Raw genomic sequence first — 15107 nt, forward strand, 5'->3', positions numbered from 1 at the left:
GAGCAGTGTTGGGGCCTTTTCGCAGGGAACGCTCTGAGGTTGTGAGCCCATAACGATGCCCGATAGTAATCCTTTCCTGGGTTTTATGCAATGCACATTTGACCTAAGCTGGCAGGCGGATGAGTGCGATTTTGGAGGGGTGCGTGTACGCTTCAGTGCACACAGCCATGATCGTGACGCAAAATATGGGGGATTGGGATAGGCAGTTGATTATAAAAAGATTAAAAAGTGCATTTCAAGCCTTAGCAACAGCAGAACATTTTTAATCAGGAGAGACTGCAGTGCATTTAAAGTGAATCATGAATTTTTAAAACCTTTGGTTTGGACTGATCCTTTTCACTTAACCTTTCTATTTCTGATTGTACAAGAGAGGTGGTTATGGGTTTTATATATATATATATGTGTGTGTGTGTGTGTGCGTGTGTGTGTGTGCGTGCGTGTGCGTTTGCATATATATGTGTATATCAAACAATTTTACTTATTGTATGTATATGAAGGATATCTTTTGGAATTTTTGTCTACTATTAGCTCTACAGAGCGTTTTACACTCTTCCATTGATTAATAGTAATGGAGTAATGCACAAAGAAAAGCACCAGTGTGCCTACAAAGGAACTGAAAAGACTGCAAGTTGGCAAAGACGGATGTAAACAATACCATGGCACCAGTAGCTCTGGCACAGTATTTTATGCCCCTGGGGATTTAATCAGCAAAGAGCTTTATGGCTGTACCAGCTACTGACACACCACAACATGTCTGGATGCCTCAGTTTCCACTCAAGAAAAAGAGGCAGACCGTACCTGCCTCAGGTGAGCTTGGTTACAGGTTTTCCAAGGCAGGCCGTGAAGGACAAGGTGATGAAGGCAGCCATAGACATGTGGGATTGTTTGAGAAGGATGCCGACTCTTTCCGGATCTGTTGAAAGAGGTGGTGCAGAAAGGGAACGCCTCTACATCTGTGAAGGGAAAACTGCAAAAGCACTGTATACACTCATGCTAGACGATCACATGCTTATTGTGAATTGAACTGAACTGATATAAGACACTTGTGCAGCCTATAGAGAAACCAGGAGGAACTGTAGCTGTGCTAATCCTACAGTCAAATGACATGTTTTTTTTCTTTCCTTCCTTTTTGCGAGTTGTGTTCACCCTCAGGGAGCAGCTGGATTAGACCAGCCAGGCACGCTTGGTTTTCTTCTTGTTGGTATGTTGTTCAGTTTGTTTTTCATTATTGTTCTATTATACGTGTTCAAAAAAAGAGAGTGGATTTGGTAAAGGCAAGTGATTACTCAAGGGCACTTAAACACGTCCAGGCTGTTTCACTTAGAGTTCACACATGTCCGGAAGGCTAGTTACATTTATTTCATGGAACATGAATGGATATGGAAGATCAGCTAAAAGAAGAATAATCTGAAAAATCAGGCGGATATTGTCTTCATACAGGAAACCTTCATCAGGGTGCTGAAGCAGGGTGGGCTACATCTGTCATAGCTCCTTGTCAAGTAAACATAATGGTGTACTTGTATTTAATGAATAAGAACACAAGATTTGTTCCCTTAAAACAAGCCAATGCTACAGAGGGGCTACACTGAAGCCACAATAGAGGCATTGCCTGTAGTGTTATGTAGTATTTATGCACCCAGTAATGGGGACCCACATTTTCTTTCAGGAGGTGAATGAGATTCAAAGAGACAAAGAAGGTCAAATTATATGAGGAGGTGACTTCATCCGAGTAAGCGATCATACACTAAGTAAGAGTCCATATAGAGCTCCTTCACTGACTCAGAGGAGAGAGGCACTACACATGTTAAGTAGACATATGGAGCTAACATAACTAACTAACATATTCTTGGATAGATTTCTTTTTAATAGCTACTTCCCTGAAAGAGGTGTAGCAGGTTGTATTATAAAAGCAGTATCTATCAGAACCATGTGCCAGTAGAACTACTTATTAATATATGGAGAGGAGAACGAATACCACACTAATAGTCGGTTTCTCCTCTACAAAAATATTGGAAGAGGATTGGAAAACATTTTTTGAAATACAAACTGGCAGCAGTGAGGAAATTACAACAGTTTGGGAAGCTTCAAAAGCATATATAAGTGGGACATTTATAGCACAGGCTGCTAAAAAACAAAAGAGAATCTAAGATTAAAGAGCTAGAAAAGGAAATTAAGGCTAAGGAACTAAAACTGTCCAAACATGTTTTTGATGGGCAATTCCAAAAGCTCTGCAAACTGAAATTTCAGTTGAGATCTAAGATAAAAAGGCAGGGTATGCAGTGTATAGACTAAAATGTGTTCGTGTGAAAGGAGGTAAATAATCAGCTAGACAATTGCGAGAGAAATGTGTTCTACCAAAGTATGAAAAAATTGATCCTCAACTAACAATGTTAGATTGGCACTTGGCACATCTCCCTTGATGCTGAGGAAGCCTTTGATAAGGTACAACCTTAACCTCACCTTATCTCAGTTTGGCTCTAGCTTTAATTTGATGACATTAAAGTGTTATAAGAAGAACCGAGCCTGCAATGATGACAAATGGAGTCGTGTCACACTTTTTCACCCCTGTAGAGGGAAATGCCAGGGGTGTTCATTAAGTCTGTTTCTGTTCATAATTTTCTTAGAGATACAGGCAGTTGCTATGAGAGGAGCTGAGGGACTGGATAAAGAGTATAAGCTCTGACTTTCTGCAGACAATGTCCCAGCATTGATATGTGGACCCTTGATGTCCCGACCACATCTGACAGACACCATCCAGTCATTTTCAAACCAGCACATTATACTATTAATGGGAATAAATTGAAAGCAATGCGCCTTTCCAAAATCTGTCTCTCATTTATGGTAGAAAAGTTCCACTTTAAATGAGTCTGCAAGGGATGAAGTACCTCGGCATCAAACTTTGTCACGATCCAGGCGAAATGGCAATGTTACATTTTAACTGACTACAACGAAAGATTAAAATGAACCTTGAAAAGTGGGAGAAGCTCAAACTTACAAATTAGGGCATAAAGTTAGCTTTATAAAAATGATACTGGCTCCCTAACTGAACTACATCACTATGCTGCTCCCATTCAAAATACCATCTACTATTTTTAAACACTTTGATGGTATCATCAAACATTTTCTATGGAGTCTGAAAAGGTCGAGGACTAAATTTAGTAAGGTGTATGCCCATTAGGAGAAAGGAGGGTTGGGTCTTCCTGATGGTACATTGTACCATTTCTTTTTTGAAATGGCAAAGTAGTGGGATGTGGCAGAGGATAAAGCAGCCTGGATGGATATTAAACGATAGCTGTGTTCACCATTCAATCCTGTCAAAGTTCTATCTCAAACTGCTCCTAATATTACACACCCAGTTCTTTCACTATGGCACAACCATGCAGTCTGTAAAGGAAAAAGCACTGTGTATTGGAAGCAGGACAGTGCATTCTTGTCATAAGCAGATTGATTTAACCTGGTAGGAAAAAGAAATTTCTGGAGGTACTTACAGATAAGAAGTTGTTTTATGTCCAAGTCATAAAATGGGACCGATAACACCTTTATAAACAATCTGGAATTGACATGGGAAGACGGCAAAGCCTCATAATTTTGGAAAAGAAGTCACTCTTTCTTGAGTAATGAGTCTCTTAATGTGAAAAGGATGTGGAACAGGGATCATGGACAAGAAACTCAATGCGATAAAAGGTCTAAAATTTAGGACAGTACACAATACAAGATACTGCAGAGACACTAACACACACCTTTGAGACTCCACAGAATGAAGATGTGTGTTTCAAAAGGTTAAACTGAAATGGGAACTTTTGTACATACAAGAATGTAGTTTGATCAGACCACTTTGGATCCAGCTGCCCGAAATGTTAAGTAGTTGGTTTGGTACAGAAATCCCTTTGGGTCCAAAGATATGTTTCCTGGGGGGCGGGTCCCAAATGCCAAGCATATCCAAGTGTGCATTATGTGTTATTATGGTGGGTATAATAAGAATCTGTCAAGTTATTTTAACATACTGGGAGACAACAAAGGCTCCAGAACTGAAGGAATGGGTCGGTGCAATGGTGGAAACAGCAAGACTGGCCCTGAGTCTAATTTCAGTCAGGCTCTAGAACAAACCACAGCACTGAAACTGCTCTGACTGAAATAATCTCTGACCTCAGACTAAATTCTGATGAAAATAAGGTCTGAATTCATGTCCTCTTAGGCCTAAGTGCAGCTTTTGACCGTGATTTCTTAATCAATCGTCAACAGTTGGTTGGTTTTTCTGACAAAACTGGTTTCAAACTAACATCAAAGGGAAGTTTTATGTCTTGAAGATGTCTTTAGTCTTGGAGATCATGTGTCTGAGCAACATGACATCTGTTTTGGGGTTCCACAAGGCAGCTGCCTCGGTCCATTACTGTTCTCACTATACATGCTGCCACTTGGTAATATCATCAGAGAGCACAATATATGTTTCCATAGTTATGCAGATGACACATAACTGTACATCTGTGCTGAACCAAATGATGCTGCAGCTATAGACTCTATCACTAACTGTCTTTTGGCAATAAATAAATGTATGAGCAATAATTTCTTGAAGTTAAATTAGGACAAACTGAAATCCTACTTTTTTGCTCTTAAACAAAAAAGAAATTCTGTTTAATAATCTGAAGAAATTTACTTCCTGGATTAAATCTGAGGTTCCAAGTCTTGGTTTCATCCTAGACCCAGATCTAAGATTGTCCATTTCTAAATCAAAAAGATGCTGGAAAAAGTGATTCATGGCTTTATTTCAAGGTGACTCGATTACTGTAGCACCCTATTTACTGGCCTCCAGAAAAAAAAAACACTGAGAGACTTCAGCTCATTCAAAACTCTGCAGGTCAGCTGCTCCCGAGAGGAGAGAGCACATCAGTCCAGTTTTAGCCGCTCTGCACTGGCTTCCTGTAACATTCAGAATTGACTTTAAGGTCCTCCTCCTCATATACAAAGCCCTTCACGGACTCGGACCAAGCTACATTGCTAACTTCCTCATTTATTATTTGTCTTCAAGAACACTGTGATCATCTGCTGCTGGTTCATTGAAGGTTTCCAGCAACAGTCTAGTCTGACTGTGACAATGAGGAAATAATGGCAAGGAAGGCATTAAAAAAAACTACACACGACACCTTTCATTTTCTGTAGTTTCTTCAGAATTACCCACAACGTTTGTTAAGATTAGCCAAGTAAAACTACCTGGTGAAGGTTAGGGAAGTAAAAACCAACATTGACTGTTGGAAGGAGACGTGATGCAAACCACAGTCTCTAGATGCTTTGTCTGCTCAGCTCTCCATCCAGACCTCCTCCCTATGAGCAGCAGCACAACATCATTACAGCTCTTCCTGACTTTGAGAGAAAGTAGTCGATGTCCGCAAATGCCACAAGAGTTTGCTTGCTTTGATCTAACTATACTCATTAACTTGTGAATATTTCTCACGTCTCATAAAGTGCTTAGACTGAATCCTTGGTGAAGGTTTTGTTAGCGGAGTGACCACAGACTGAGGTGTGCAGGTTCAGATGGAGGATAATGTGGCAGGCGCTCAGTAAGGTGCACAGACATGAGATGAGCTGAGGCTTTTCACACTGAGATAAATGACATGAAAGGGCACCTTGAGCCCGACACACACACACACACACAGATAGTATGCAGCCAGTGTGTCGGTTTTGTCAGCGTCTGAACTGCGAAGCGTTTCAGCTCTGTGACTGCCCTGGAGCAGCCCTTCACACTACATCACACATCATAAGACATTGCATGGTCTGACATCAACTCTGAGAGAGACAGAGACACAGAGAAAGATGAGAGAGAGAAAGAAGAATTGTTCGAGAGAAAACAACACACGCGTGCGCACACACACACACACACATACACACACACACACACACACACACACACACACAGCAGTCTGAATCCTGTCTGAGGCAAATGGAAAAAATAAGACTTGGTCAAAACGTGGTGTATGGCCGAACTATGTACAGCAGTCTGAGTGTGTGCATGCATGTTTTCAGACATCAGTGTGTACAGAGGTCTGCTTGTTTTGAGGGAGGAGGGAAAAAAAGAAAAGAAATGAAAGCAGAGAAGCAGTGAGGGGTTCACAAATCGCTCATGAAGAGTGAAGAGTTGACCATCTCTGCACCACTCGGCTCTCTCGCTCTTGTTGTTTTCTCTCCTCTTCTTCATAACAGAGTCCAGTTCTTTATGGGAATCACTCATTCTGTGTGGAATTTACTGTAGATCCTTATAATTCTTTCCTTTATTTTTCATTAGTTGTTTCTGTAGTAAATGTTGGAGCATTGTGATGACTGGTCTGGGACCTTTGGTTGAGTTCTCAGGTGCAGTTTTAGGACTGCAGGACACAATGAGATTATCTCTCATGCTGCGAGTTTCAACCTTTTTGGTGAGAATTTTGATGTTTGACTGTAACATGTTGTTTACTTTTTCAATGGATTTAATGTGATTATGGGCAAATTCCAAACTAGCTGGTTCTCATGGTACTCAAATACCTTCTCATTTTGAAAGAGAAAGAGGGGAAACCAACCAATCAACTAACCCATGGTGTCACTTCATCACTCATTCGGAGACAGGCATGGGTCAACCAATATGCTTTTTTTCAGTGCTGATTGTTAGTAATCAAGGAGATCAGTACCTGACATCTGGACTGAAAGACTTTGTTTTTGTATGCCTTTAAGTATATGTTTGATTAAAAGCTGCAAAAGATCTTTTCAAACTTAAAAAAGAGCAAAGAACCCCCAGCAGGGAGTTAACCGAAAACTTTAATTAACAAAATGGCTCCCCAATCTTCTATTATATAAAAAAGTGCTAAAAGTAGTAAAAGTTCAAATTTGAGACCTTCTCTCAGAGCCCCCGTCAATTAGCGGTCCCAGTTCAGCAGCAGACTGTGGTGCAGAAAGCAGAGCTGCTCAGCAGGTCTCCAGTGAGACGACTTCTGTTCTGAGGACGCGCTCAGCCGGAACAGACGAGGGTGGCGAGCAAAGAAACTTTCGCCTGTGTGGCGAGTAGCCTGAAGCGCCCTCCGTTCTGTCTGGAGTGGACGGCCACATAAACCAACTGAATTAGTGCATTATTTGGGGACTCTGGTGGATGTGATTTAAACCATTGCTTTCGCCTCCATTGAATGAAATCCTGTAGGCTGCGACTTTTCAGTGGTGTAACTGGGAAACTGTCAGTTACTGTCATCACAGAAATCGACCATAAGATTTTGGAGTTTATTGTCATTTCAGTGATATCTGCTGGAAACACAGCTCCCCTAGAAGTTCCAGTATTTGCACACATTCCTCTTTGCCCTCCTGTGGCAGAGTAGCCTTAAGCGTTGATAGGCCAGTACTCATGATGTGTAACCAATCAGATGGTGCTGTGGGTGGGACTTTGAGCATCAGTGTGTACAGTATATGAATATTTGTATGTATACCCGTGTATCTTGAGCTTTTGGCTGATGGTGCGTGGGTCTCTAGCATATGCAAATGTGTGTGTGTCTGTAGTTATGTGTATTTCCATTAGTGTTGCAGAATGTTGAAGCAAATTTCTGAAATCATGTCCACACACAATGTGAATCCACACAAATATGACACCGCTTGCACCAGTGGTGTGCCACTTTGATTAACTAGTGGCATGATGCTGCTGTTTGAACAGCTTACAACCCAACAAAGCAGTCGGCCATTAGTCTTCCACTCCCACATACCTTTAAGCTGTCTTCACAACTTGAAGGGAAACTGTTTGGTTGGATGGTAATGTATCTACTGAGACAGGACAGGCTGAAAAATTCACTTCTCCAGTGTGGGTGGGTATGATTAAATTGGGACATGGCAAAAGGGAAGACTTTTTAGCTGAAAATGTCACCTTTTAGTCTTTGCCTCAGGCTCCATCCCATACATCGCTTAACCCTTTTCATTTTGAACACAAAATATAGCCAAGCTGCCACATTTTCATTCCTTTATGCTCCATGTCAGGCTGTATTTTTATTGCATTTTCAGTTTCCCCTTTCTTAAGCCTCTGAATGCGGTTGGTTCAACAAAGGTGTGAGGCAAATTGAAAAGGAGTACATATAGGTTTAGATGAAGCTCTGAGAATTTCAGTAATTAAAGAACATTATGTGCATAGGTTACTGAATGTTAAGGAACAGCCAGGACTGCCATGGTTTAATCAAATGTTTATTCATTCACATTATATAGCCATTTGACTTTCATCTCTCCATTATCACAATGTAAAAGTGCTGATTCTGAGCAGCTCTGCTGTGTGTGTGTGTGTGTGTGTGTGTGTGTGTGTGTGTGTGTGTGTGTGTGTGTGTGTGCGCGTGTGTAGAGAGGCCACTGCAGTGTCCACTCCACTGATTCAGTGACTCCGCTTTGGCCTGGAGTGTTGTGTAGCAGCCCTGTCGTGTTTCAGCCACCGTGGCTGGGTGAGTGTAAATAACTGTGGCACACAGTTAGGAAGAGAGGAGGAGGAGGAGGAGGAGGAGGAAGAGAGGAAATGCCACTCAGAGGGAGGAATGTAAAAAATTTCAGCCGTGAGTGGAGCATGGAGGGCTTCAGATGAGGGAAGAGAGAAGCTGAGCAGCCAGAATTACTCGACATAATCCACCAATAAGATGCTATCACACTGTGTGTGTGCCTGTATGTGTGCGCGTTTTTTCCCTTACTCCCTACTTTTCATTTCATGACCTTTCCCTCAAAACAATCAACCAAACTCAATTTTCTCCTCCCCCGCCCAAACACACACCTCCTCCCCTCCATTCATCCTCCGTTGTTGCCGTGGTCACAGTTGTCACAGTAAATTAGCATCCTGTTATGTTGATGCACAGAATCGTCTTTCCCATGATCCTATGGGAAACTTGAGACCTGGGTCTGAAGACACCAGCAACATCTGTTTATTCCTCTCTCTCTCACCCCTCTGAGTGTGTGTGTGTGTGTGTGTGTGTGTGTGTGTGTGTGTGTGTGTGTGTTGGGTGCGGGGGAGTTTCATTCTTTCACCTTCCAGCGTGAAACCAGTCTCCTCAGTGTTGCTCCATTGGAGTGCTTTTTCCCAAGGACGTAGAATGTTCCAGGCTTGGAGAGCGGTGTCTTTACTACAGCGCCTGTCAGCCTCACGGAGGTGGATTTTTAATCATCCAACCCAGAAAAGATGCGTTCATATTACACCCACTGTCAGGCAGTACACGGCTTTTCATCAGTTTCAGCTCAGCAACACGTTATTAAAGCAATACAGCAGTTAAAGAGGCCTTGTAACTGTAATTTACTACAGTTTTTCTATGTAAAACGCTCTAAATGTATGATTACAGCTGCAGAAGCAAGAGTTTGAATGATCCATGTACTCTTCAGGGCAGTGATTCTCTGGGGTGCCTTGCGGAGGAGACATGGTGTTACAAGATATGTTCATTTCTACTTTATTATGGTACATTTTTAATTATGTTTCTGCGTATAAAAGCAGGCAACAGTCGCATTAAACCTTTAGCCGATGTTGCTCTCGTTGACATTATAGCAGATCATTATATCCGCTTTATATCAGTTCAACAAGACCAAGCCCTCTCTGGTGAAGTGTATAGGTTTGAATCTAGTATTTGCAGCCGTTTGCTCATGAAGAAAAAGCCGCCGTAGTGAGCTGCATCAGTTGTTTCAGTGTGTCAGATGCATTTAACACTGTGCTCAGCTCATTGTCAGGTTGCAGCTCAAGGTTGCGAACAGTAATGAGGCTGAGGCTTTCTGCCTCAGCCAGCAGAAGGTCAGCATAGCTCCAGACTGAATTTTTGACTTTTAGTGATTTTGAACTTAAGTAACTGACAGATGTTGAAAGCTGAATCCAAACAGATGATATAATCACGCCGAATAAGTGAAGTGTTACCTGGATTTGATGAAGCGATATCAGACTCGTAGCCCTGCATTAAGGCCTGCTCACACACCACTTAAAATGATGACATTTCACAGCGAATTCCGCTGGAAAGTGTGATAAGTGGATTTGCTGGCAGGGGCGAGGTTAATTAGCGCCCACTTTGACCAGAGAGTTTACACTGTTGACCACTTGACCTCAACAAAGTGCTTTAACTCCATCGTTTTCTCTGTGAACCACCTGTCTGAACCTGGAGCGGCGATGTGCTACAGTGTGGAAAGCAACATTTACTGCTAACGATCACTTTGTGATTGCATTTTAGCATTTTATTTGTTTTATGAGGAGGACCAACATGCTCACAATCTATTCAAACAGAAACTTACAAGTGATTTTTTTTCCCTTCTGGAGGAACAGTATATTCCAAGCAATGAGGAAAAGTGAATGACACAGTGTGACATACGTCTTTTTGACTTTGTGAGAGGATGAAAGTGCAGAGTGATGCATGTTTGCTTGAAGGGAGGATTATTTAGCCCCTCAGGCATTTGATGTCGAACATTTCTCAGCTCAAACAGCGAGCGCAGTTTGATGCTTCTGTGCCGTGCTACGCTTTGATCATGAGTCAGCTGATGTTAGTCTACCTGAGTCGTCCAGCTTTCGGGGTCTGGCTCCCCGCGTTTGTTGTTGCCACTACAAAGTAGTTGCATTTTCAAATGCGGCTTTGATCAAATTTAGAGTCGTCATGAAAAATGACAATGATAATGCAAAATAGTCTGAACTTTTTACTGATACTGAGTTGTAAATCCATGTTCTCTCAAAACACATAAATCCTTCTTTTGCTCATTAATGTCACTACATTTACAAATCCGTCCTTATGATTCGTGTATAGGTTGACAAATCCAAAGCATTCAGGGATCATTGCTTTTACCTGGATTCTCTTTTTAGGTACGTGTTGCATGTCTGTGTGGTTTTTAAACCCATTGATAATATCAAGTGCACCGTGCTTCAGTAGAAACACGTTGGATAGCAATCAGCGGGGACACAGCCTTCCTTTTTTAGGACCAAACTCTGTGACGGTAACTCAGGCGAATGCAGCGTCTGCAGAGTCTGACTTTTCTTTGTCATTCTCTCCCGGTGCTGCAGACCTCAGCAGAACAGACAAAGACTTTGTCAAAGACAAATATAGAAAAGGGGAAAAAAGGGAGTAGGGAGCACGAGGGAGAGAGAGAGAGAGAGGCAGAGATGAAACGGACGAGACGAGTGTGAGACAGACAGAGAGTGTGTAGAATTCCTGTGAGATCTCCTCTCTCACCGTCTCCACCGTGCTTTGAAAGCTCTGCACAGGGGGAACATCTCAAAGTGATGGGGTGTTGAATGGATTCTCCATGCTTTCCTTTCACTACCTATCTGTCTCATCTCCTCCCTCTCATCTTATTCTCTTGCTGCCTTTTTTCTGCAGTCAGAGCTCTCCACCTCGGGCTAATGGACGGGACCGCGTGGTCTGGAGGGAGAGTTCTTAAATGACCTTGATGGTTGGATCGATATAAACATGAGCGAGTGGATGGTGGCCTAGTAGACTTTGTTAGTTAGAATTTCAGGAAAGCAGACGGTTTGTTAATGACAAAGATACTGAGAGGTCACAAAACAAATGCAAAAGGTAATTAACATGGAAATGGTCTATTTTTTAGATTACGTGATTAATTGAGAAAATAATCTTCAGATGAACTGATAGTGGATATAATGGTTCACTAAAGCCCCCAGTGAAGTCTATTCAATGTGCTTCATCAGACTGAATATTATTCTGCAGACACTACGGTCAAAAAAAAAAATTAAAAAAAATCTATATACAGACATCTAAAACAGCTGGAGGAAACAGATTTATTTTGTGCATTTAATACCTTTATTGACTGTATAGAGACGACAGGAAACAGAGAGAGAGAGTGAGCGAGAGAAATGAGGAATGGCAGCAACAAACGTCCCCGGCCGGTTCACGGTCAATTAACATCTAGGCCTCCGGGGCACACCAGGAAACAGAAAATGTTGAACTGAATCAGAACGTTTGTGCTCGTGTTGCCCTCTTCAATCACTACTGGCACGTTGATCGACAGCTTTAAACGCTCACTCAGTCAATGAACCCTCCATTCCAGTCAAAACGTCTAAAGATGTGGCTGCGCCTACTGCAACACTGCTCCACAAACGTGAGGTCAGCAGCATAACCTTTAAAGAAAAAGACATTTTCTCTCTGTCTTGTGGTTCTCTTTGCTTTCTCCCCACTCTTCCCCTTGGGATGTTTCATACTTTAGCTTTTTTTCTTTGACTGATGCTCCTGCAGTTGGTGCTCGGATGGTTTGGCCTCTTTGGTGCTCAGGTAGCTTTGAAAATTCACATATCAAAGTAGAGGAAGCCAGATCTTTTAGCCGGACAGCAGTGCTAATTGGACTTCAGTGCTACCTTTTTGTAGCATTGATGTCCATTAGCACAGCAGCTTTCTCTTATTACTCTGCTTTTCTGGAAAAGAAGCTCTGCCTTGACTGCACTTCATGCTGGTAATTTGCAGGTTGTTGAACGGTTCCTTAACAGCCAGCCACTGTTTTTAGGTAAGAAGAGAACTGATGTGCATATGAGCAGAAACTCTGCTGCACAGCGGTCAGGATTACAGCTACTGACAGCTTGCTTGTTGCCACTGACCCATCTACATTCAGCTCTCTGTTGCAATATGCTGTTATTTACCAATGTGCAGCATAATCCTGAGTTGTCCTCTTTCTGGTCGGTATGATGACAAAAGATCAGCGCTCTCCCTGCTTCTCGTCTGATCGTGCTCTGCCTGGCAGCTGCCATGGTTCTTTTCAAAGGAATTGTTTAGTTTCAGCAGAAATAGTACTTTTTTTCAGCTTTCACGGTCAAACTCATTGGTACCTTTTTAAGTGTTTGAATGCTATGTAAAGGCAGCCATTGAACAAGAAGTTTAGCTCAATTACTTGACATTTGTGGGCTCAAGTAGCAGCTAATCTGAAGAGTATTAAATGCAGCGTGTGCAGGGATGGAAGGCTGGCCTCAGTGATTAGTTACAATGTACTTTCTGTTGAGAAACACTCTTAATGCTAACCACAGTTTATCTCAGTCTGCTGAAGATGGAAAAAGTAAAATTCCTTCTGAACTAGCCCCTTAATATGAGCCAGGCTCCGTGGAACATGCTTCAGGGGCTCTGGTGTGCTCTGTTTGAATAGAATATTGTGTGCTCACAGTCACAGTGAAGAAGCCATTTCAACAGCAACAGAAAAACCAAAGGAAAGCTGTGACTGGAGGCCTGTGCACCCTGTCACAGTTTTTCTCTTTGGTCTCAAATGTGTCATATTGCCTGTGAGAATAGAAAGCCCACAGTTAAAATCTTGCTGACCTTCTGCGTGTCTGTGTGCCCCTCAGTCACCTCTCCGACTCCAGACCTGGGGACCTCCTCCACATCTGCAGCCCCTTCATCAAGCGAGCCTGCCTCATCTCTGGTTATGTAAGGGTTTTTTCTTTGTCTTAACATTGAAAATATCATACAGCTGCTTGTGCATGCTTTAACTGCCAAACAATTTCAAATACTTATCATTACTGTTGGTCTTTTTCTAAATGACATTTATATTGGTAAATATATGTTTTTATTCCAGGGAGGCCATGGTTTTATTTCATTTCATTTCAGTATGCTATGAAATTCAGCGTGTACAAGTTGAAGACTTCCTTCAATGTACTGGATTTAGCTGTCCTAAACAGGAAGCTGTTAATCGTACTGACAGGCGTTTCCCCCACCTTCCTCCAGGTGGTGATCATCATGTCGGTCAGGCTGTGGCTAATGGGAGGATCCATGCCTCTCTTCTCTGAGCAGGACAATCCCGCCTCCTTCTCACCTCACCTGCTTACCAGGTCAGACACACACACACACACACACACACACACACACACACACACACACACACAAAGCAAATGATGAAAAAGAAAGCAAGTTAATGTTTGGTTAAAAATGTATTTTAAAGTACAACAAATGGAATGTTTTTTCAATACAGATATAATTTCTGAGATAACATGGACAGTAGAGTATACAATAAATATGTAATGCCATTTTTATATCAAGGCATGCCTAGATGTGCCAAAGGCTTTCAGGAGGTTAGTCAGAAGATGGAAATAACCCACAAGATTATGAATCGTAGTGACTTTGGTGATCCCCTCACGTTTCCAAAAGTGACACCAGCAGCTCAATTATTCTTTAACTTGATGGATTGACTCAGCATTTTTTACAGACGTTCATGGTTCCCGGAGGATGTATCAGAATGACTTTGGTGATCCCGTGACTTTTTCTATGGCGCCACCATCAGTTTGACATTTGTGGTTGCCATCAGCCTCAGCTGGACTTTGTGTTTATTGCTGATATCTTGGCATGCTAACATGCTAAACTAAAATGTTAGATTGCTAACATTACCATTTTGCTCAAGGCACCACTGTGCTTACATACTGTCTCACATAGCCACTGACATGACTTTTGTCACAAATCAAAGTTGTACCAGAATAGGACAATGTCAGTAAGAGTTAGTAACGATATGATATCAAGTTAGTTTAAGAACTGTGGGTGCTTGCAGACAGTACCGAGGTCTCATGGTGCTCTCACCGGTGAAACGGCACATAATCTATCATTAGCACAGCAGTAGTGAAAAATAGCTCTCCTCTCCTTTGGCCACCAGGGAAATTTATTGCGGATTCTCATATCCCTCACTTTGTCCGTCCTGCTCGCCTTCATTTTCTCCTCTCATTATTTCTGCTCCCTGATGTCTGTCTGAGCCTCCAGTATTCCCTTATCACTGCTCTGTCTGTCAGTGTGTCCTCGCTCCATCCATCCTGCTCTTGTCTTGGCCATTCAACACTGACTGTGCAGGTAGAAATATGGAATAGCTTTTCAAAGCTAATCCTGACTTAACGGTCTCAGCTTTCCCGAGGGTTTGTTCCAGGGCCTCTATTGTTCAACCTGTATAGCCTTCATTGAGGATAAATCATGCAAGACAATTTGATTGCTTACCATCGCTATGCCGATGACACTCTAATTTACTTAGCTTACTGTGATCCCGACTGTGCCAGTACTTCAAAGAAGTCAACAAATGGATTCCAATTTTTTTCGTTCCATTAAATAATGACAAGACAGAAATAACTGTGTTTGTCAACAAGGACAAAAGATTGAAAGTCATAGTTTAATTTGATTCCAGAGATATAAAGACGAAAGCCCAAGTTA

The 15107-nt window shown here is 42.1% G+C and overlaps 1 protein-coding gene across 2 annotated transcripts in view; it reads left to right on the forward strand.

Annotated features, from left to right (window-relative positions):
* tmtc1 (transmembrane O-mannosyltransferase targeting cadherins 1) overlaps positions 1-15107 on the forward strand; it is a 132904-nt gene that overhangs the window by 61756 nt on the left and 56041 nt on the right. For both annotated transcript variants that reach the window (XM_076722539.1, XM_076722540.1), the window contains exons 5-6: positions 13271-13352; positions 13650-13753. In XM_076722539.1, the coding sequence (XP_076578654.1) occupies positions 13271-13352; positions 13650-13753 (186 nt within the window). The remainder of the gene's footprint in view (positions 1-13270; positions 13353-13649; positions 13754-15107) is intronic.

The sequence above is a fragment of the Chaetodon auriga genome, chromosome 22 (genome assembly GCF_051107435.1).
Source record: "Chaetodon auriga isolate fChaAug3 chromosome 22, fChaAug3.hap1, whole genome shotgun sequence".
NCBI classification, from domain to species: domain Eukaryota; kingdom Metazoa; phylum Chordata; class Actinopteri; order Chaetodontiformes; family Chaetodontidae; genus Chaetodon; species Chaetodon auriga.